At 40.2% G+C, this 21,303-nt stretch overlaps 1 protein-coding gene across 1 annotated transcript; it reads right to left on the bottom strand.

The window, feature by feature from the left end:
* Positions 1-834: 834 nt before the first annotated feature.
* LOC120316925 (uncharacterized protein K02A2.6-like) lies at positions 835-3,618 on the bottom strand (the record flags this gene model as incomplete). The annotated part of the gene is made up of 2 exons (XM_039363089.1): positions 835-965; positions 1,581-3,618. Coding segments are annotated over 2 exons (2,169 nt in total), but the record flags the coding sequence as incomplete, so codon positions are not given.
* Between the last annotated feature and the right edge of the window lie 17,685 nt (positions 3,619-21,303).

Below are 21,303 nucleotides of genomic sequence, written 5' to 3'. Positions count from 1 at the left end.
CTTTTGCCTTGCCAGCAATGTTATGTAATCTTCTAGATACTTAGGAGATTTCTTTGCTCTCTGTGACCTTCTTAGCTCTGGGTTACTGGCATAAGTCCCCTGACTGGAGGGAGGCGTGAGCCTGTTCTCTCTATTGTGCCCTGGTGTCTTCCAAGGACTGTGCCCCGATGCCTGGCCTGCTTGCTTGCCCACCGGGCTCGTCAGGCCAGGGCTTCTGTTACTTTGTGATCTGGTTGACCTACCTAGCTGTAGACCCTCAGGCCCCTTGAAGTGATAGCCGCTGCTGGGCGTCTCTGTAGAACCTCCTAGGTCAGTCCAAGACCTGTCAGGAGGCTGTCCATTCCCTGAACCCCATTCTGTGTTCGGGCTCGTGTGGGTTTCTGTACTTTCCCAAAACTCAGGTGTTCCCTGATTTGTGCTAGGGTTGTTGTAGTCGGGACTTGGTTCCTCGACTAACTCTGTGTATGTTTGACCCCCTGTAGGATTTGGGGTAAGGTCAGGCCAACCTTGGGAATTGTGTGCCAGTTCTCTTGCGGGGAATGATTTGTTGGGATGCCCCCGGGTATCCTCCGTTGCTGGAGTGCTGTGTGATGTGTGTGGAAAGTGAGTATGCCCCCGGGGTGACTCCCTTGCTGGAGTAGGCGTGAGTGCCTGTTGTGTGGGTAAGCTCCATGACTTTCTTTTCGGAGCAATTGCAGAACCTTGGGACGAGCCGTTTGTGGCTCCCTCAGTGGAGATGGGCAGTAGCTCTTGCCCTTCCCTTTGCTCCAAAGGGTCCCCCTCCCCCCCTGGAAAAGACCCAGGAGTCTCAGCAGAAAAGTCTCGCCTAGAGCGAAGTTGGTCGATGTGCTGACGCAGGACACGACCGTTGTCCAGGGCAACCTCGTAGGAGAGAGGACCTGTGATCCTGGAAACAGAAGCGGGGACCCATGTATGACCAGGCCCGTAATTGCGAGCCCAAACCGGGGCACCCACAAGTAGTTGTCTAGGTGCCCTAGGATGTGAGGTAGATGAAGGCAGTCTGTCCGGATGCAACCGGTCAAGTCTAGTAGTAAGTTGGCGCCCCCAACGAAGTTCAGCTGGACTTCTCCCTGTAGAAGTGGACGGTGTGGTGCGATAAGAAAGGAGAAAGTCAGCCAACCTGTGATGCCAGTCCCCGTAGGTGAGTCTCTTCAAGGCGTCCTTTGCGATGCGCACCATGCGTTCAGCCATACCGTTGGTGGACGGGTGAAAAGGCGCAGACGTGGCATGACGAATCAGGTTTGCCTGTAAGAAAGCTTGGAATTCGGAGGAGGTGAATTGAGGGCCGTTGTCGGACACAATGACATCTGGCAGCCCGTGTGCAGCAAAAATCCCCCTCAGTACCTGAATAGTCTTTGCAGTGGTGGTGGATGAGACAGGCACAACCTCAAGCCATTTTGAATGGCTGTCAACAAGGACCAAGAAGAACTGGCCCTGAAAGGGCCCAGCGTAGTCAATGTGCACCCTAGACCATGGGGACTGTGTTTCCTCCCATCTATGCACAGGAGCTTGGGGCATCTCTGGGCGAGATCGTTGGCACAGGTGGCATGTGTGTACCTTAGCCTCAATATCTTTATCTAAAGCAGGCCACCACAAGTGGCTGCGTGCAAGAGCCTTCATACGAACAATGCCAGGATGACCCTCGTGGAGGGATTCTAAGACCCTAGTCCTCATTGAGGTGGGAATGACAACTCTGTTTCCCCAAAGCAGACAACCCTGAGAAAGGGACAGTTCGTTTCTTTTGGACCAGAAACTCTGAAACTCAGGACTAGGGCAGTGCTCAGGCCACCCGGACAGGACCCAGGAGCGGACACGTGAAAGTGTGTGATCTGTACCTGTTTCAGCGGTAACATCCCTGGCACTAAGAGGGAGCTCGGGCAAGGCTTGGATTGATAGAATGTTGACAGCTGGCGCGGGGTCAGCTTCTACTACTGGCAGAGGCAATCTACTGAGGCCATCAGCATGGCCCATTTCTTTCCCAGGCTTGTGGAGTAATGAAAAATCATATGCAGACAAGAAAATAGACCACCTAAGCATTCTAGGGGAAATGATGTGGGGAGTCTGCTTACGTGTGGTAAACAGTCCCAGCAGAGGCTTATGGTCAGTGAAGACCGTGAAATGCCTGCCATATAGAAAATCGTGGAATTTTTTAATTCCAGCAACAACAGCCAGAGCCTCCCTGTCTATCTGAGCGTAGTTGCGCTCGGCAGAAGACAGTGTTCTGGAGTAGTATGCAATAGGAACCTGAGTTCCATCAGACCTGAGGTGACTCAGGACAGCTCCAACCCCGTAGGGGGACGCATCACAAGCGATGCACACAGGGAGAGACTCGTTGAAATGTGCAAGAACACTGTTAGAAGTGAGCAAGGCCTTGACTTCTTTAAAGCAAGCCTCATGCGCTTGTGACCACAGCCACACAGCCTGTTTGTCTAGTAGCCTGTGAAGAGGCTCAGCTACACTAGCTTTATGTGGAAGAAAAGAATTGTAGAAATTCAGGAGGCCTAGAAAGGCCTGAAGTTCGGCCTTAGACTTTGGCCTGGGTGCATCTAAAATAGCAGTTAGTTTGGATTCAGCAGGATGAATCCCAGCAGCATCAATTTTGAATCCCAGAAATTCAGTAGAAGGCACCCCAATCTGGCATTTGTCTTTTCTGAGCTTGAGGCCTGATTTCCTGAATCTTAACAGGACAGCCCTAAGCCTTTCAGCTAGAATGTGTGTGGAGTCTCCTGCAATCAAGACATCGTCAAAGTAGGGGCAGACCCCTGGTATACCTCGTAGTGTGTTTTCCATTACGCTTTGGAAAATCCCAGGAGCGACATTCACTCCAAACTGTAGCCTTTTTACCTTAAAGGCTCCCCTGTGGGTCACAATGGTCTGAGCTATGGCAGCATCATCATCAACAGGCAGCTGTTGATATGCTTGAGCTAGGTCAAGCTTTGCAAAAACACGCCCCCCCTTGAGAGAGGCCAGGATGTGACTGACCACAGGAACAGGATAGGCATGTTGCTGCAATGCCTTATTGAGTGTGCATTTGTAATCAGCACAAATGCGAATGTCCCCATTTGCCTTTAGAGGCGTGACAATGGGGGTCTCCCACGGGCTGGAATCAACAGGTTCTAGGATTCCCTGTTGGATTAGTTTGTCTAGTTCAGTGTCAATCTTACTTTTTAAAGCAAAAGGGACCCTTCTTGCTTTAATCCTAATGGGAGTGACAGTGGGGTCTAGCTTTAAGGACACAGGTGGTCCTTTGAATGTGCCCAGCTGGGGGCTGAAAACATCTGCAAATTCTTTGCAGACTTCCTGTAGGTCGAGTGTTTGTAAGCTGTTGAGTCCTGTGACGTGTATCCCCAGGGCCTCAAACCAATCGAGTCCTATGAGACTCGTTCGTTCACCCCCTACTACTAATAAGTCTAGTGGACCTTCAAAACTCTTGTATTGCACGTTAAGGGTGGCCTCCCCCTTAACACACACTCTTGAGTTCTGAAAATCTGTTAATACAATATCAGAAGGCCTTAACTTGGCCTTAGACCCACTTCTGGAACAAATCTTCCTAAATGTATGCAATGAAATGATGGACAGGGCAGACCCTGTGTCTAGTTCCATAGATAATGGAACCCCTTGTAGCTTCACGTTGAGTGACAGCTTTTTCTTCATGGGCTTGTGTGTGCCTGTTCTACAGATGCTTCTTCGCGAAGCGCAAAAACCTACCCTATTCTGGCTGGGGAATCTGGTACCCTTCAGGCGTTCTTCTTGGGGTTGTGCCTTTCGTCGGCCCAGGCACACAGCTGCAATGTGCCCTTGTTTACCGCATGCCCGGCAGGTAGCGGAGCGGAACTTGCAGTCGGTTCTCCTGTGGCGACCTCCACAGCCGATGCACTTGAGCGGAGCCGAAGAGCTTCCCTTCTGGTTCTCTTCCCTCGCGGGGTGTAGACGGTCGACTTCCTCGTCCGGATCCTCCTCGGAGTTTCGTCGGACGTCTTCCTGGTGCACGGACGCACCCTCTGCACTGTTTCTGATCGGCCGCATGTTTTTGACGGCGCCGCCTGCTGCTTCTTCTGCGGTGACTTCCCTTAAGGCGTCTTGGAAGGATAATTCTTCCTTTGCGAAAAGTCTCTGTTGTAGCTCGCGATGCCTTAACCCGCACACGAATCGGTCCCTCAGTCGTTCCTCGAGGTCCTTGAACTCGCAGGGCTTGGCGGCCTTCCGTAACGCGGCGATGTATTCCTTGGCTGACTCACCGGACCGTTGATCCCTTTGTTCGAAGGTGTGGCGCCATGAGATAACGGACACCTTGGGGTGGAAGTGCTCCTTCAGCAGCTTCTTCAGGTCTGCGTAGCTTACAGACTCTACTGGGACAGGTGCTGCAAGGTTTTCTGCGATTTCGAAGGCGTCTTGGCCGCAAACGCAAAGCAGGGTGGCCGCCTTCAAGCTATCTTCCCTCACTTGGTTTGCCTTGAAGTAGTTCTCCATTCTGGATACGTAGGACTCCCACCGCTCTGGATGTGAGACGTCGAATTCCGAAAGCCTTCCGATTTTCGCCATCTTCGGATCTTCAGGAGACGGGTCTATCAGCCAGCCTACCCCCGAATGCGCACCGGATTGGCGGGCAGCTGCCGAGTCGACGCCGTTCCTTTCCGCCGCTCAGGACTCCTTGGGTAAGCTTACACTTCTTCCTTTCCAGGTAGTGCAAGGCATCCCACCTTCGTCGCCAGTGTTGAGTCCGTGGCGGGAAAACAGACACGAGAAGCAGCTGGAGTTCTCAGTTTCATTTATTCAGTGTTCAGCTTACAGGAAGATGGCTTCAGCCTCGCCCAAACGCCTCGCAGCCTCTTATATAGGCAACTCCCGGGTAAATGGGTTACTTTTCCCGCGCCAGCACCCGCGCATGCGTACGGCGCTGGCGACAGCCTGTCTGGTCCCGGGCAGCTTTGCACCTGCCCGGGACTGCCTGCAAACGCCCGAGCCATTTGCAAGGCTCGGGACATAACACTAGTAATCACCTTTCTTTGAAAATACAATATAAATTTATTAAGCATGCAAACAATAACCTTTAGCAAAGCATTGGAAATTTGCTGAGCAACCTTGAGCAGCCCTGAGTAAAAGCAGAACTACATCTTATATACCTTTTACCTTTAGAAAGGCAAGATACAGAAAAGGCAGATAGAGTGTATATTACAGCATGACCTTGAGTATTTTTGATAAACCTATCTGGATGACTTTCTCATTCATTTTTTCCTACTAGTCAACATGCCAACTATACTATCTTTGAGACAGATCTCAGTGGATATAAACACTGTTGTTGGTTGTCACTGGTTCCTGTCTGATTCCTCCCCCTATTGTCTAGCTCAGGGTTACTTCAGTTTGCTGTGAACATTTTCTTACAAGGCCATTTTAAACAGTCTGTGTGTGTGTGTGTGTGTGTGTGTGTGTGTGTGTGTACACTGTTTAAAATGGCCTTGTAAGAAAATGTTCACAACAAACTGAAGTATAAGTTCAGTAGGATCAATGGAATGAATTCCTATCTGTTAATATGGTTGTTCCTAAGTTCCATTTCTTGAACTGATGGTTCAAGTTCTTCACTATTTCAAGATGTTGAATAAATTATAAAGCATCTTGCAACTAAACAGTGTATTTTTGAAGCATGGGCTAGTTGTCAGTTTGGACCAATTAATCACAATGAGTAAAAAAGAATAATTGTTAACATCAACTTTTAATGCTTTTATTTAGGAAAATAGTCTCCCTACTCCCACAAAACCAATAAACATATTTTGGCTGATAATCTGTCAATTTGGAGGCATACCAGGCAGACAAGCTCAGTTTGATACCTCAGCAGCAAACACTCAGGGAAAAGTAGCATAAGGTAAGCCTCACTTGCTCAATTCAAACTAATCAGGTCATGCTACAAATTTTAGTCATTAGAACTAACACAGGATGTTGGTTCTAAAGAAAACTTGTACATTCGTGAGCCAACTCCATAATTAAAAAACAGTCTAATAACCAATTTTGACTGAGGGCTTAGCAATTCGAATAGAAAGGCTTTATTACTATTCAGCCATTCAGGCCTCTGTAAAGCAACTACAATTTTTCTTGAGCAGATGCGTTTTTTCTTGATTAGATGCTTTGTGTTGTGGAGGCAACACTATTCATCCTATTGAGGCATAGATATGATGCACCTCATTCCAGGAGCAATCTTTTGTCCACAAGCTGAATGAGGCTTCTGTACAAATGTTAGGTTGGAAGTGTTGTAGGAGGTCATCAAGCAATTTGGCAGCTTATCTTTTTTAGAAATGGGGATTGTGTTGTGAAGCAGCATCAAAGCAACATTGAAGCAAAGTGCTCTTTGAAGCTTTGCATAAATATATAATCAATCCTTAATTATATTAAAATCACTAAAGATCTAAATCTTTCTGTCTTTCAAATTTTATAATACCTGCATTCTGTTATTAAAATTCATCTGCTAATTAATGTACAGTACTTTATGACCACTAACAACCCAAAATGGAGGGATCTTTTACTGACAGATAATGTTCTTATTGTTTATTGTGAACTTAACAAGGCAGAGCTCAAGTAGATATTCCAAAACATACCCTGAGTGATTTATTAGAAGTCATATTAAGTAACACTTCCAATAGATGAGCTGTACAAAGCTTTATCAAGGTCATAGAGTCATTTCTTTTTTAAAAAATCCTTTAAAGTGTTTATATTTTGACTGAACTGCTTATAGTCCTTTCCCTCTGGATTAATTGAGAAACACAATTCTTCTGGATCATCACTCCTTTCAGAATTGAAGAATACAGATTTTTCGGAGGGAGGTGCAGCAGCTGGTGATGTCCTCATGGTTTGGCTTCTGGATGGTGGTTGAATTTCATCTGAGGGATGGGTTTGGGCTTGGGTTTGGGTCTGGTGAGGGTGAATGGTGGTGGCCAAACCACAATGACATCACCAGCTGTTGCACCTCCCTCCGACCCCCACACAAAGCAAATGGACATATGCCATGAACACAGAGCTAGACTGCAAACTCAGAGCCAAACCAAAGCCCGATATGTTACATCACAGCCTTCTGCTCCGGACATCACATCACAGAACTCAGGAGTTACAATGCTAAAGTTCAGGATGTTACAACACAGCCTACCACCCAGGATGTTGCAACACAGAACTCAGGATATCACTACACTAGATCTCAGGATGTCACCACACAGCCCATTACCCAGGTCATTACAACACAAAAGACTACTGGGCACACAGCCAGCACCAACTACTCAGGATGTTATGAAACAGCCGACCAATCCACAAACAATAACTCCAGCACAACCAAACAACCCACATACAGCAACTAAGCCAGCACTCCACACAGCCCCACCAATATTTATAGAGAGATGGCAGCTCCGATCACACTTTGCTCACACAAGCATGAAGCCGAAGACCCCAGCCTGAAGATGACGAGTGGGAGCTCGTTGAAACGTCGCCAAGATACTCTCAATCTTACATGGGAAAAGACCTGAATACGCCAGACTTGCATACCTATACCCATGAAAATCTATGAAAACAAATATCTTACCTCTACGGGGAGGAAACCTTCCTGCTCACCATGACTTACGAAAAACTCAAAGTCCGAAGAGCCACCATCTTATGTGACGTCACATTCCTATGCAACTGCCGAGACAAAAACGTGATCCCCACTTGCTTCCAACTAAAATTCCATTCCAAAACCTCAGCCACCGAAAGGATCCTGAAAAGAACTGAATTAGCCCTAATCAGAAACAAACTCCACAGGAAAAGATTCCTACTAGACCAAACAAATAGGGACCTACTCACTCTTCACCTCAAACTCAGTAACAAAATCCACCCAGCACTCTGGGACAAATCCAAACAACTAGCCCTCTGGGGAGCCAAAACAGAAACCTCCCACAAGACTGACACACACACCAACAAACTCCACAGACTAGAAAAATGCCAAAAGAAATAGAGTCATGATCTATTCTGACACAGAAATAGATTGAAGAGGATGGCACAATACCAGCAGTCTGTTTAATTTGTATAATTTCTCTTATGTAAAAAGAAAACTCAGTGAAGACTTTCACTCACTTAGTTTGGTAGTTAGATGTGATGCTATGATACTTTCAGTGACACCAATCAGAATAAGTTCACCTATCAGATAGAGAAATACCTGAATGTTAAGTATTGGAAATTAATAGTAATAATCTTTGAAAAGAATCTGGTTCAACATTGGCAAATCAATGAACAGATTATGCTTTTGAAGCTAAGTCAGTGGTCCAGTTGCTTTATAGGAGTCAAAAGTTGTAAAGGCCACTTTCTCAGTTTACCAATGTATATTGAATGTATTAGCATTCCAGTCATACAGATATAGGGATCATTTAGTTAATTTTGATCTAACCTATTTTTTTTCCTGAGAATTGTGCTCCTTTAATCTATAGGATAGCTTTTTGTTTATTTGGAGATCATTGGCTGAAAATTTCACGTTTATGAATTTGTATATTTTAGTGTTTCAGGGCTTTAGTAGTAGTAAGCTGGCTCTTAAACATTGCATGTAGGATACTGAATTTGAAAGAGATTGCTTAACTGGGGGGGTCGAGTTAAGATAAACTTTACACCTGTACACTAACTTTAAATGATGAACAATGTGAAATGGACAAAATAGAGTATTTTTAATACTTTTAAAAGGGTCCTGCCTCATGTATTTAACCTCCATACCACAACAAAATTAGACCAGAAAAGTGTGTACCTTCTCATTATCAGAATGATAATGTTATCTGTTTCTTCAAAAAAAAAATTCATAATACACAGTGTGCACAATTATTAGGCAAGTTGTATTTTGGAGGATTACAGTGCTCTTGGTCAATCCAAATATTCAAACCTGAATATTTAAGAAAGTAAAAGTGAGCTTTTGGCTTTCTTAGGAGAATAGCTATGTGTGCACAATTATTAGGATACTATTAGTGTGCAGAATTATTATGCATCTAAATGAAAAACAAAAATTTGCCCATTTTGTTTATTTGCATCTGTTAAAGTGAAAATAATAAACAAAAAAATCAAAATGTACAAATAAACATTTCTGACATTTCAAAAAAAAAAAAAAACAGTGACCAATACAGCCACACTTCTTTTCAATAACAGTCATGGAATCTGTCAGTTTCTTGATCTATTGGTGATCAACGTTTTGCGCAGCAGCAACCACAGCCTCCCTGACACTGTTCATAGAGGTTTTCTTTTATCATAAATCTCCCATTTAAGAAAGGCCAACAAGTTCTCAATAGGGTTTACTCAGATGAGGAAGGGGGTCATGTCATTATTCTTTCATCTTTAAGGCCTTTACTGGCTAGCCACGCAGTGGAGTACCTTGATGCATGCGATGGAGCATTGTCCTGCATAAAAATCATGGTTTTCTTGAAAGATGCAGACTTTTTTTTAAAATCATTTTAGACCAACAAAACAAAACAAAACACAGCAAAACATTACACTCATACACACATAATATATCCTTTTTGTTAACAGCAATTAATAGTACTCTTCTATTATTTACATTTTCCCCCTCATTCTTCTTTGAAATATTTGTCCTTATTGCCCCTTTGTTTCTTATTTATGTTTTCCTTCCTTCATATTCTACTACTTACTAGGAATAATTCATATTATTATTAATATACATTATTATACACATATCACCTCTACCAACACCTCATTTTAAATTTCCAACATTATTCATTGTAGTAACTCTTGTATTTTTTATAGGACTCAACCGGGATTCCATCTAGGCCTGGTGATCATACAAATATTCTCATAGTTCAAATCCACTAGCTTCTTATATACCTTATTTTTTAAAAAAAGATTCACGTTAATTATTATTTAGTGCATATACTGTTTTTGCTCTAATACTATTTCCAGTATTAAAATTCACCCCTTTTCATCCAAATATATTCATTTTATTTTATTTTTTCTTTGACATATATAATAATTTCTCCTTTCTTGTTTATGCTAATATTGTGCATAATATTTCTAAATTTTACTTTCTGTAGTAGTTTTCTATAATCCTATTTTATATAAACTTCCTAAAGATACATCACATCAACATCCAATTTCCTTAAATTGTTAAACATTTAAACTCTTTTTCTTGATATATTTAATCCATTAATGTTTACAGAAAAGAGTTTAATTACGACTCCCATTTTTTACTTGATCTATTTTTTATTTTTATTTTTTTATGCTTCTTGTCTCTATAAGTCTTCCTTTTGCTTCTCTTTCTAACCTTTCTCTTTCTTGTAACTTTTGTATTTCTCGCTCTCAATCAACTTCCTCTAATAAACCTTCATCGTAACTTTTACTCTCCAGCTCTTCCCTACTTTCTTGTTCTTCTGCTTGTGAAAAGTAACTCTCATAAAAGTCCTGTGCTTTCTAAAGTGTATCTATCTTATATTTTTTTTCCTGCCAAGTTAAAAGTATGCCTTCAGGTATTAACCAACGAAACATGACTTTATATTTAATTAATTGAGTCATTAAAAATTGGTATTCTCGTCTCTGATTTTGTATACTACGTGGTATTTGTTTTAATACAATTATTTCTTTACCCTTATATATTATTGGTTCATCTCTTGTTTTTTTATATGTTTCATCCCTTATTGATCTTCTAGTAAATCTTATATGGACCTCTCTCGCCAATCTATGCCTTCGTGCATAATTTGTATATACTGTATATATTTTGTCTATGTCTCTTCTTACTTCCAGTTTTTCTTTGCCTATAATCTCCGCCAACATCTCTGTCATCTTTTATCCCAAATCTCCTTCCTTTTCCTCTACAATATTTTGAAATGTTAGAAAGAACGAAGCTTTGTTCATTTCCAGAAAAGCAATAGATTCAGTCAACTCCCTATTTGCCTGCTCAGATTTCTGTACAATCCCTTCTATTTTACTATCAACTAGCTCCATTTTTGTTTCGACTTTTTGAATTCTTTGTTCATTTTCCATCATTGTTTGTTGTATATTACCTATCTTATCATTCATATTTTTAATTTCATCTCTCATTTTTCCTATATCATTCTTAATTTCTTTATGATGTATTTTCATTTCTTCATGATTATTTGCTATTGCCTCTTGGGTCATCATCATTGTTTCTTGAATCGTTTGTAGTGTTATCTGCAAACTCTGTGGGTTCATTGCCAATTCTACTTTTTCTTTCCCCAAAATGATTCTTTGGCCTGAAGGAGAAGCCATTGTAGTTATGGGATTTGTAACTGTTTTTTTGCTAACTTTAGCTGTAGTTTCAGTACTTGTCATTTTTATTACTTGAATAATATTTCTCCACTTTTGCATAAAGAATGTATATAATACTTCTAACTATAAATCAATATATATGACTTTAATATCATTATATAACATTAACGTTAACAACTAAAATTACAAGTAAAGTTATACCTTTCCTTATCCCGCTATTATCAAGTACATTTTATAATATTCTTAACATCTATTTATATTATATATATATATATATATATTTCTATAACATTATACATGATACATATACATATACTATTCTCTAAGTATTGTCACCACTCTTAATTTCATTCACTCTTACTTGAATAGTTACCTATTTATATTTCTTTACTATGCTATGATTACTTTTCCACTTCTATTTAATTCAATTATTCAATTACACTTATTTCTATTTCATTAATACAATTCATTTACTTCATTACTTTTAATACATTTCCCTGAGACCACTTTTCTACTTGTAGCTTGATCACTTCTTGTATATGAGTGAATATTGCATCAGCCTTTTTTTTCCTCAGTCTCAATTTAATATGTCCACCAATTCATCAACTATCACCTCTTATTTCTTCTTCTCTGTATCCAATATTTCCAAAACATCCACTCATCACTTTGTCCAGATATATGTCAATTAAAGTCCAAGTTTCAATGTTATTTGTTCTTCAAAAATAAGCTAAATTTCTCTGTTGTCTCCCTTCACCTTTTAATCCTTATGTTAATTTTTCAAAGTCCTTCTTAATCACCTTTTATTACCTCCAACCGTCCTTTCACCAGTCCTTTCTTTGATTTCATTCACAACTTCTTGCAGTCTCTCACATTTTGTAAACTTTGCTGTGGGCTCTCAGCATTCTTCACACTGTTCTTGTTCTGCTCTATTTGCTCCCTTCTCCGCTCTGTTTCAATTCAGTTGCTGCTGTATTTCTCTCCTTATAGCTTTACTTTTCCTGCACTTTCTCTCAGCCAAATGATCCTCACATCCTTCAGGGGTTTCCTCGTCTCCTGTTACAAAGCTGTTGGTTCAATTTTTCACTCCCTCTCAGTCTGCCGCCATCGCTCCAGGCCAGCCTTAAAGACCAGTTTCTTCTCCGCCAATTTTAAGAGTGCTGCTTCATTCTAGATGCATGTGATGGAGCATTGTCCTGCATAAAAATCATGGTTTTTTTGAAAGATGCAGACTTTTTACTGTATCACTGCTTAAAGAAAATGTCTTCTAAAAACTGGCAGTAGGTTTGGGAGCTGATTTTGAGTCCATCTTCAACCAGAAAATGTCCAACTAGCTCATCTTTAATAATACTAGCCCATACCAGTACACCACCTCTACCTTGCTGGCATCTGAGTCGAAGTGGTACTCTGTGCCCGTTACTGATCCAGCCATGGGTCCAGCCATCTGGTCCATCAAGAATCACTCTCATCTCATGTCCATAAAACCTTTGAAAAATCTGTCTTGAGATATTTCTTGGCCCAGTCTTGCTGTTTCAACTTATGTGTCTTATTGGTCATGTTTCAGCCTTCCTTACCTTGGCCATGTCTCTGAGCACTGAACACCTTGTACTTCTGGGCACTCCAGGTAGATTGCAGTTCTGGAATATGACAGTACTGGAGGATAATGGGTTCCTAGTAGCTTCACTTTGGATTCTTCTCAAACCTTTGGCAGTTAATGTGTGTCTTTTTTTCTCAACATGTTTCTTGTGACTTTGTTGACTATTTGCAACAAAATGTTAGCAATTTCAAGAATGCTGCATCCCTCTGAAAGACTTTTTACAATGTTTGACTTTTAGAGTCAGTTAAATCTCCTTTTTGGCCCATTTTGCCTGAGGAAAAGAAGCTGCCTAATAATTATGCAAACCTTGATATAGGGTGTTGATCTCCTTAGGCCACACCATCCCTCATTACACAAATACACATCACCTGATATGCTTATATCCACTAAGCTTTCAAGTTTATATAGCTTGGAGATGGAAAATATGCATTGAAAATGATGATCATTTTAATATGATACTCACTTGCCTAATAATTGTGCACACAGTATATTTATTATGATGCTCTAGTGACTGCCAAAATGATTGAATATACAGTTTTTATGCTTATTTTATGAAGCAATGATTGTAATGGCTATATTATATGTATATATTTTCTTTTTGTGATTTAATACTGTATCATAATAAATTTACCTAACTCCAAGTAAGGGAGGGAGGGAGGGAGGGAGGGAGGGAGGGAGGGAGGGAGGGAGGGAGGGAGGGAGGGAGGAGATGGAGCAGTATTCTGAATAATTCAGTCTGAGATGCTTCTGGATCCAGCTTTATACCTGAAAAACTCACAAAGTATTTGTAGCCAGGAATGCCTTTGTTTAGTTTCATGTGGGTCTTCTTGATGAGAGCATCAGAGATACTTGCTTAATTATGTTAAAGCAAGGGTTCCCAACCAGGGATACTTGTACCCCCTGGAGGTGTAAGATGATATTCCAGGGGGTGCGAAAATTTTGGGTTTTCAAAATTATAGTGTATATGCATAATTTGTTACCATTATTTTTAATTTTTGTAAAGGGTACAAGAATATATCAGAAGCGTTCTAGGGGTGCAGGGTATAGAAAAGGTTGGGAGCCGCTGTGTTAAAGTGAATGATTTGGTGCTATCTTTAAACAGTGTTCAGATCACAGCAATGAGAACACTGCAGGGGAGGCTATATAAGACCAACCAGGACCTTTTCAGTGCTTGTTTGGAATACCTTCCCTTGGGAGGCCAGGCTACCATTTTTCTGCTGAAATTCAGAAGCATAGTTTTTAAAACCAAGTTGAGTTGTAGAAGAGGGGACCTCCTGTTTTGCCTCATTTTATCACTTAAGTTAATTTTTGAAAATATGAGGGTTTTAGTATTTTTATGTTTGTCACTTAAATATTTTATATTTATTTGAAAGCATGCTATCTTCTCTATTCTTCGAATGAAGGATTAAAAATATAAAATATATTTCTGGGATGCAATGGATGTAACACATCATAGTCATAAACTGCATATACAGGTTATTGCTGGTGGGGATCCTAGACATTTCTTTATTTGAATTTAAAAACTCTTTTGAATTTAAGCATACATTTTTCACTGGAAGAATTAAAACAAATGTTAAGAACAGCTTCTTATTACAGATTCTTCAAACCAATTATTAAAATTAAAGACTCAGTCTTCTCCATAATGATGACATCAAGCCACTTTTTTTTGGTAAACCCTTCATTATTCTATTTTAAGACAAATGTCAACACTTTTAATATCAGATTTAGGAAAGAGCAAGAAATAAAAGTATTGCTAAATAATCTTCAGGAAGTTGCAAAATCCTACTGTAATATTCTGCTCTTTGACATTTTTGCCATTAATCATCTATTTGGCTATTTTTCATTTTGTTCTTAGTTCTTCAAAATCTCTATAGAAAATATATTTTTAAAAAAATAGTAATTTTGTTTCTATTGTATCAGACATTTCTTCTTCCTTGATCTTCTCCTTATCATTAAATCTTGCTTATCTAAATATATACTACTGAGTTTCTAAAGAAAGAATAGCTGGAGAACCCAGAAATAGTGCTTAACTAATATGCACTAGTGCATGGAGAACTATCTGAGTGGATTTGGTAACCAGCAAGAGACAGACAGCATTTCCAAGGGAAATAACATCTAGCTCTCCCCCCCCCCCTGTGTGAATATATGTATAAGATGTGAAAAGTCAACCTCAGCTTTAATTTTAATATATTGCACTGTGTGAAATTGTTAAAAGACAAGGATTCTAAAATTCACATAACCCCCATTGGTGCTAACAATGTTATCATAAGAATATTATAGGAGGCAGTGTCAATTCTCCAGTCGACAGGAAAAAGTTGAAAGTTTTAAGACCATCAAGACATCTTCAATCATCATTTTCATCTTTCTGGAGAAGTAGATTTACTTATTGGGGGCAGGAAAAAACCTGTCATTTCACAGGGTTATATGATTGCAGGCAACTTTGCCTTTTAGGATGGGTTTTTATGAGCTAGCATGAAATACTCTAAATAGCCTTTAAAACTGAAAATGTGAAACTACAATCCAGCCTTAAATGCTCACTTTAGCAGTGATTGCACCAAAATCCAGGGGAGCACTATTCCATTTCTGGGGTATTCGTTGTAGGCTTAAAAAAAAAAGTGTTACATTACAAATGTGTAATGCGTGAACTTCTAAAAATATGTAGCAATTCCTCTTTATACTGTTAAACAAGTTATATTGAGATACCATGATTAACAACCAGTAACAATGTCATTTTGTGACAATTGTCCCTAATTTAACCAATATGACACTATTCATGCCCAGAGGAAGAGGTTGAGATTGGAAAAACCTCAAAAATGGCAAAAGTGCAATAATATTTTAGAAGGAAAAAAAATCCAATCATGTAGGGAATTATGCTTTCCGACACCCAAAGGCCTGAAGTAAGCATGGAATATTGATCTACTGGCCAGAATAAAAAGTGGAAGCCAGACTAGCAATGCAACTGAAGCAAAAGAAACTTTAGTTATCTAATTAGCACTCTCTGTGGACTTGAAAAAGATGCCAGGGATTTAAGGAATAAATGTGAGCCTTTAATCTGTGGCATCTTTTTTTCAAACCCATGTGGAAACCTGAAAAAAATCTGCTGTAATTAAGAGTCAGGAGTTTTAGTTCAATGGCAAGCAAGCACAGAAATTAGTGCTTTAGCTACTGTAAGTACTGCAAATATTTTCCTAGATGACAGTGAGATTCTCTGTAGAACATATTCAATAACAATGTTTGTAGTTATTTCTGAGATAAATAATAAAAACTAAATACTCTGAAAGCCAAACTTCAGTCTTCAATATATACAGCAGGCGAGACCAATGCTTTTAGGGTTTTCAAAAACATCTTTTTAGTCGGTATTGGCAAAACAATGTTGGATTAAGTAAACTTTTTCAGATATAATCAGATTGTTTGATTTATTGACTGAAAATATGATGTGTTATAATGTCATACTGTAGCTAAAATGAGAAATACTGTTAGATCTGGACTTATTCCACAATTTTCATGAGAAAAACAAACAAACTCCCATCATTCATTCAACCTTTTTTTGTGTGTGTTTGAAGTTTATTTCACCATTTTTATATGTGATAAGAATGTATGAATTATCCCAAGTCATGGGATAAACTGGATTTGCTCATAACCATCCGTATGTTGATTCATTTGATAATACTATAAAATGTCTAAATTAATACAATATTGATCTAACTTTAGAAGTAAACTGTTTTTATGAGTTTCCCTAATCTATGGCCACTGCGATATGTAGGAACTGATCCTGAATTTGTAACCTTGAAGGTATCAGATTAGAGAAGCTAATTTTATACTCTGTATACTATTAGCTTTAGATCAAAGGGGAATGTTGAGTAGGTGGTGGTGGTGTGTATGTGTGTATAGATAGATGATAGATAGATAGATAGATAGATAGATAGATAGATAGATAGATAGATAGATAGATAGATAGATAGATAGATAGGGATAGAGATAGGGATAGGTATGTATGTGTATATATATACTCATATATATATATATGAGTAATAATATTAAAAATATGAACCCTGGGTATATTCACAGGCATGATGACGGTGCATGACCATACTTACGAGGCTTATCACATGGATAAACTGCTCACCGAACTACCCCAATTTACTGCTGTAACCCAGGCAGCCCAGAATGTTACACATGACCATCTTAGTAACAACTGGGCACGAGGGGGAGGCGTTAGGGAAGAAAGGGAAAGCACTCGTAGAGAGAATAGCTGCATGGATGTGGATTGGAAAAAGAGGAAAGGGAAATGCAAACCACCACACAAACCTGAGGGAGAGAATGGATCAAAGGAGGGAGGCAACCAGGGAGATAGGGAGGTTGCCTCACCCACCCTAGAATCCAAGGAAAAGAAGGCAAATGAGGACATAGACATAGATAAGGGGTGCAGGAAGAAACGGATCACCGGAGTACAATCTATCCAATTAGGTCCGATAACGAGATCAAGGAGCCGGGCGCAAACTCTGGCTTGCTTATAAGAGACTCTCCCACTCTCTGGCGTTTTAAGCCCTGATGATGCCGGCAGGTGACGGCAAAAGCTTGGCGTTTTTAAATTAATTACCTTGGTGCTCATTTTATTTTAACATACATATATATATATATATATATATATATATATATATATATATATATATATATATATATATATATGTTTTCTGAGGTTTTCGCAGGTATTTGTATGTAGGTCTTTGGTTGTTCGGGTTTTCTCCCGCGTAAAATTGGAAGTGTCTTGGCGACGTTTCGACGAAGTCCCATTTGTCATCTTCAGGCTGGTGTTTTCAGCTTCGTGCTTTGAGCAGCAATGTGTGGTCTTAGCTGTTTCTTCCTTTTAACTGCCAGTGGGGGTATGAACTGATTGGGTGGGAGCTTGGCTGTGTTCTGATTGGGTGGAGGTGTGTTTTGATTGGTTAGGGGCTTGGCTGTGCTCTGATTGGCTGGGGGGTTGGCTGTGCTCTGATTGGCTGTGCTCTGATTGGCTGGGGGAGTGTTCTGTTTGGTTGTGCTCAGGTTAGTCTGAGTTGCAGAGGGATTCAAGATTTTGGGATGCCCTGCCATTCCTTGGCTTCGCGTTCGTGGTCGTGCTTCCTCTTCATGGAGGGTGTCAGTTTGCTTCATGTATGGATTGGGGGGGTTTAAAGTGGCTAATGATGAAGCTGTGGTCTGGCTTCTGGTTTGTGGTCGTGCCTCATAGTCAGTGTGGCTTTGGGTTTGTTTTTTGCATGGATGTTTGGTGGTGACATCCTGTGTGGTTTTTGTGAGTGTGGGTCTGGTATCATTTTTTGTGTTAGGGAGTAGTTTGTCAATGAGGGCGGGTTTCCAAATGGCTGGTAGGCGGGAGGTATCATCTCGCTTGTTCATGCTGTGTGGGCGTTTTTCTATCTCGATGGCTTCTCTGATTATTCTGTTATTAAAATGTTCACTTTTGGCAATGGTTCTGGTATTTTAAAAGTCAATTTCATGTCCTGTGGCTTTAAGGTGTTGGACCAGGGAAGATGTTGGTTCCTCTTTTTTGACTGAGTTCTTATGTTCTTCAATGCGTGCACTTATTCTTCTGTTGGTTTGTCCGATGTATGTGGTGGGACAAGTGGTGCATGGGATTTCGTATACTCCTTGATTTTCTAATTCAATTTTATCTTTGGGGTTTTTAAGGATGGTGGATATTTTTCTGTTTGTGCAGAATGCTGTTTTGATGTTGTGTTTATGGAGGATCTTACTGATTCTGTCTGTGATGCCTTTTATGTATGGGAGGATGGCTTTGCCGTTTTCTTGTTCTTTGTCTTGGATTTTAGTGGGGGTTTCTTTTGGGATTAGGTTTGTAATCTTATTTCTATGGAATCCATTGGATGTTAGTACATTGGTGAGAGTGTGTAGTTCGGGTTTTAGGTGTTGTTCGTCAGCTAAGCGTTTTGTTCTGGAGATGAGTGTCTTGGCTACAGAGTTGATCTGTGCTGGGTGGTGGTGTGAGAGAGCGTGCAGATAGCGGTTTGTGTGTGTTTTCTTCTGGTAGATGGTGTGTCCTAGGGAGCCATTGGATTTCTTGTAGACTAAGACATCCAGGAAGGGAAGTTGGTTGTTAGTTTCTGTTTCCATGGTGAACTGTATTTTGGGGTGTAGGCTGTTGAGGTGTGTGAGGAAGTTGTCCAGTTTTTCTTTCCCATGTGGCCAGATTATGAAGGTGTCGTCTACGTATCTGAGCCAGAGTTTGGGTTTGTGATCCGCTTTTTCTAGAGCTTGGGTTTCAAAGTGTTCCATGTAGAGGTTGGCAATGACAGGTGAGAGGGGTGATCCCATGGGTGCTCCTTCTGTTTGTTTGTATTTTTGTCCATTATAGATGAAGTATGTGTTGGATAGGCAGTGGTTGGTCAGATCTAAGATGTGTTTGGGGGGTTATATTTGTTTTGAATAGCTGTCAAGGCTTCTTTGATAGGCACTTGGGTGAAGAGGGATATGACATCGAAGCTCACTAGTAGGTCGCTGGGCTGTAAGCTTTGTTTCTTTATGATCTCTATAAACTGGAATGAGTTTTTTACGTGTGAGGTGATGGATTCTGCATAGGGCTGTAGTTGTTTGGCGAGAAATTTGGCTAGGTTTTGTAGAGGTGAGCCTATGGAGCTGACTATAGGTCTGAGTGGGGTTCCTTCTTTGTGTATCTTGGGGAGACCATAGAGTTTAGGGCATCTGGATGATTTCTCTCTGGGAATGATTCTTTGCTGGATCTCTTCGCTAATGGGGGAGGCTTTTATCTTGGTTCTGGTGGTTTTTTCCAGGTAGGTGGTGGGATCTGTATTTAGGGGTTTGTATGTGGAGTCTTGGAGTAGGTTGGTTAATTTGGTTTGGTAGTCAGATGTGTTCATAACCACCGTGGCGTTGCCCTTGTCTGCTGGTAGGATTATTATGCTGGTGTCTTCTTTAAGGTTACATAGTGCTGTCTGTTCCTCTTTGGGTAAGTTGCTTTTGGGTGGCTTGCTGGTGCAGAGGATGTCCAATTTTACGTGGGAGAAAACCCGAACAACCAAAGACCTACATATATATATATATATACATACACACACACACATACACAAATCACTACAATGAGGACAGAATTAGAGTATCCTGAAGATTTTTAAAATAATAAAATGAAATAATAAGCCCTTTTTGACTATCACAGTTAATAATCCAATTGTCTTCAAGCGCTCTGAACAAAGAAATGATGGAAAGCAAGAAATGCAGCTGATTTTTGAAGAGCCTAGTGCTGAACAGTAAGATTTTTGGTGTTTCTGATGAAAAGTATATTTGAGGGTTGTTAAAAAAATTTCAAGTCAAAAAAGCAAGAAAGATAGCAGATCACCTTCTCTCCTAGTGTGCTTAATGCAAAAGTAGAGTCACTTTTTTCTAACAATAATCCCATGACATTTCAATAGGTGACTTTCAGCTTTTACATGAAGAACTTTTCTCTAATTAATGGATTGTTAACTTAGCAGCAACGTCTAGCCTTTCTACAGAACATTTTGTGAAGGAAAAAGAAGAGGAAGAAGATTTCTCCTAGCATAAGAACTGCAAATGATATATATGTGGTACAAATAATGCCACATATCCAGTGTCAATTACAGATTTACAAAGCAACATGGTCCAAATACCATGATAGTGGAATTAATTACATGGACACATTTATACTCATTATCTGGATCTTAATTGGCATGGGGAGGGTTATGTTCAGTTCTTTTAAACATTACAAGACTTTTTTCTTCTTTTTTCTTCTTTTACTATTTTAAAGCACACACAAAAATGTATTAGAAAAAAAGATTGACTAAAGCAATAGATGTGAATAGTATTAGAAAAACACAATATAGTATTACATTTTACTTCATTTGAAACTTAACTTGCTTGATCAATCGGAGGATGGCCCAATAAAAAAGAAAGTGGGTACATTTCCCCCCCCCAGGACAGAAAGTAAACAAATGAAATAACTCAGTGCATAGATAATGGCTTATTGTGTGGGGAAAAATGCATGCGCAGCAAACTGCCGTGCTCCCCCCCCCACACACAAACCTCATAACCTTTTGATACCCTTTGTCCTAATGAAGCAGCCAGAAGGTCATACCCTTTTGACTTAATGCCTCACCTACCTAAACAGATAATATACTTAAGTTCCTTCCTATCTCTTCCTATCTTTGTCAGTTTTTTCTCCTTTTGATCTACCTGTATTTGTTCTTACCTGGTCTTTGACCATGTAATGTGTTACTAGTAAATAGTTGTTTATATGAAGACATTTTCCAATGAAGAAACCTTTGTCAGCATCTAATGGTTAAGCTGGTGTATGTAATAAGTATATAAGAAGCAATAAACTCACAGTTTGTCAGGCTGTGTCCTGCCGCTTCAAACCTCTGCTCAAGACATGCCTGTGTCTTTTTCTTAGCATCTTACATCTGGCCCCTGAACAGGGA

This window comes from Crotalus tigris, unplaced genomic scaffold (assembly GCF_016545835.1).
Source record: "Crotalus tigris isolate CLP2741 ecotype Arizona unplaced genomic scaffold, ASM1654583v1 scf7180000019519.529667, whole genome shotgun sequence".
Classification (NCBI taxonomy): Eukaryota; Metazoa; Chordata; class Lepidosauria; order Squamata; family Viperidae; genus Crotalus; species Crotalus tigris.
This window is presented reverse-complemented; position numbering and strand designations above follow the sequence as displayed.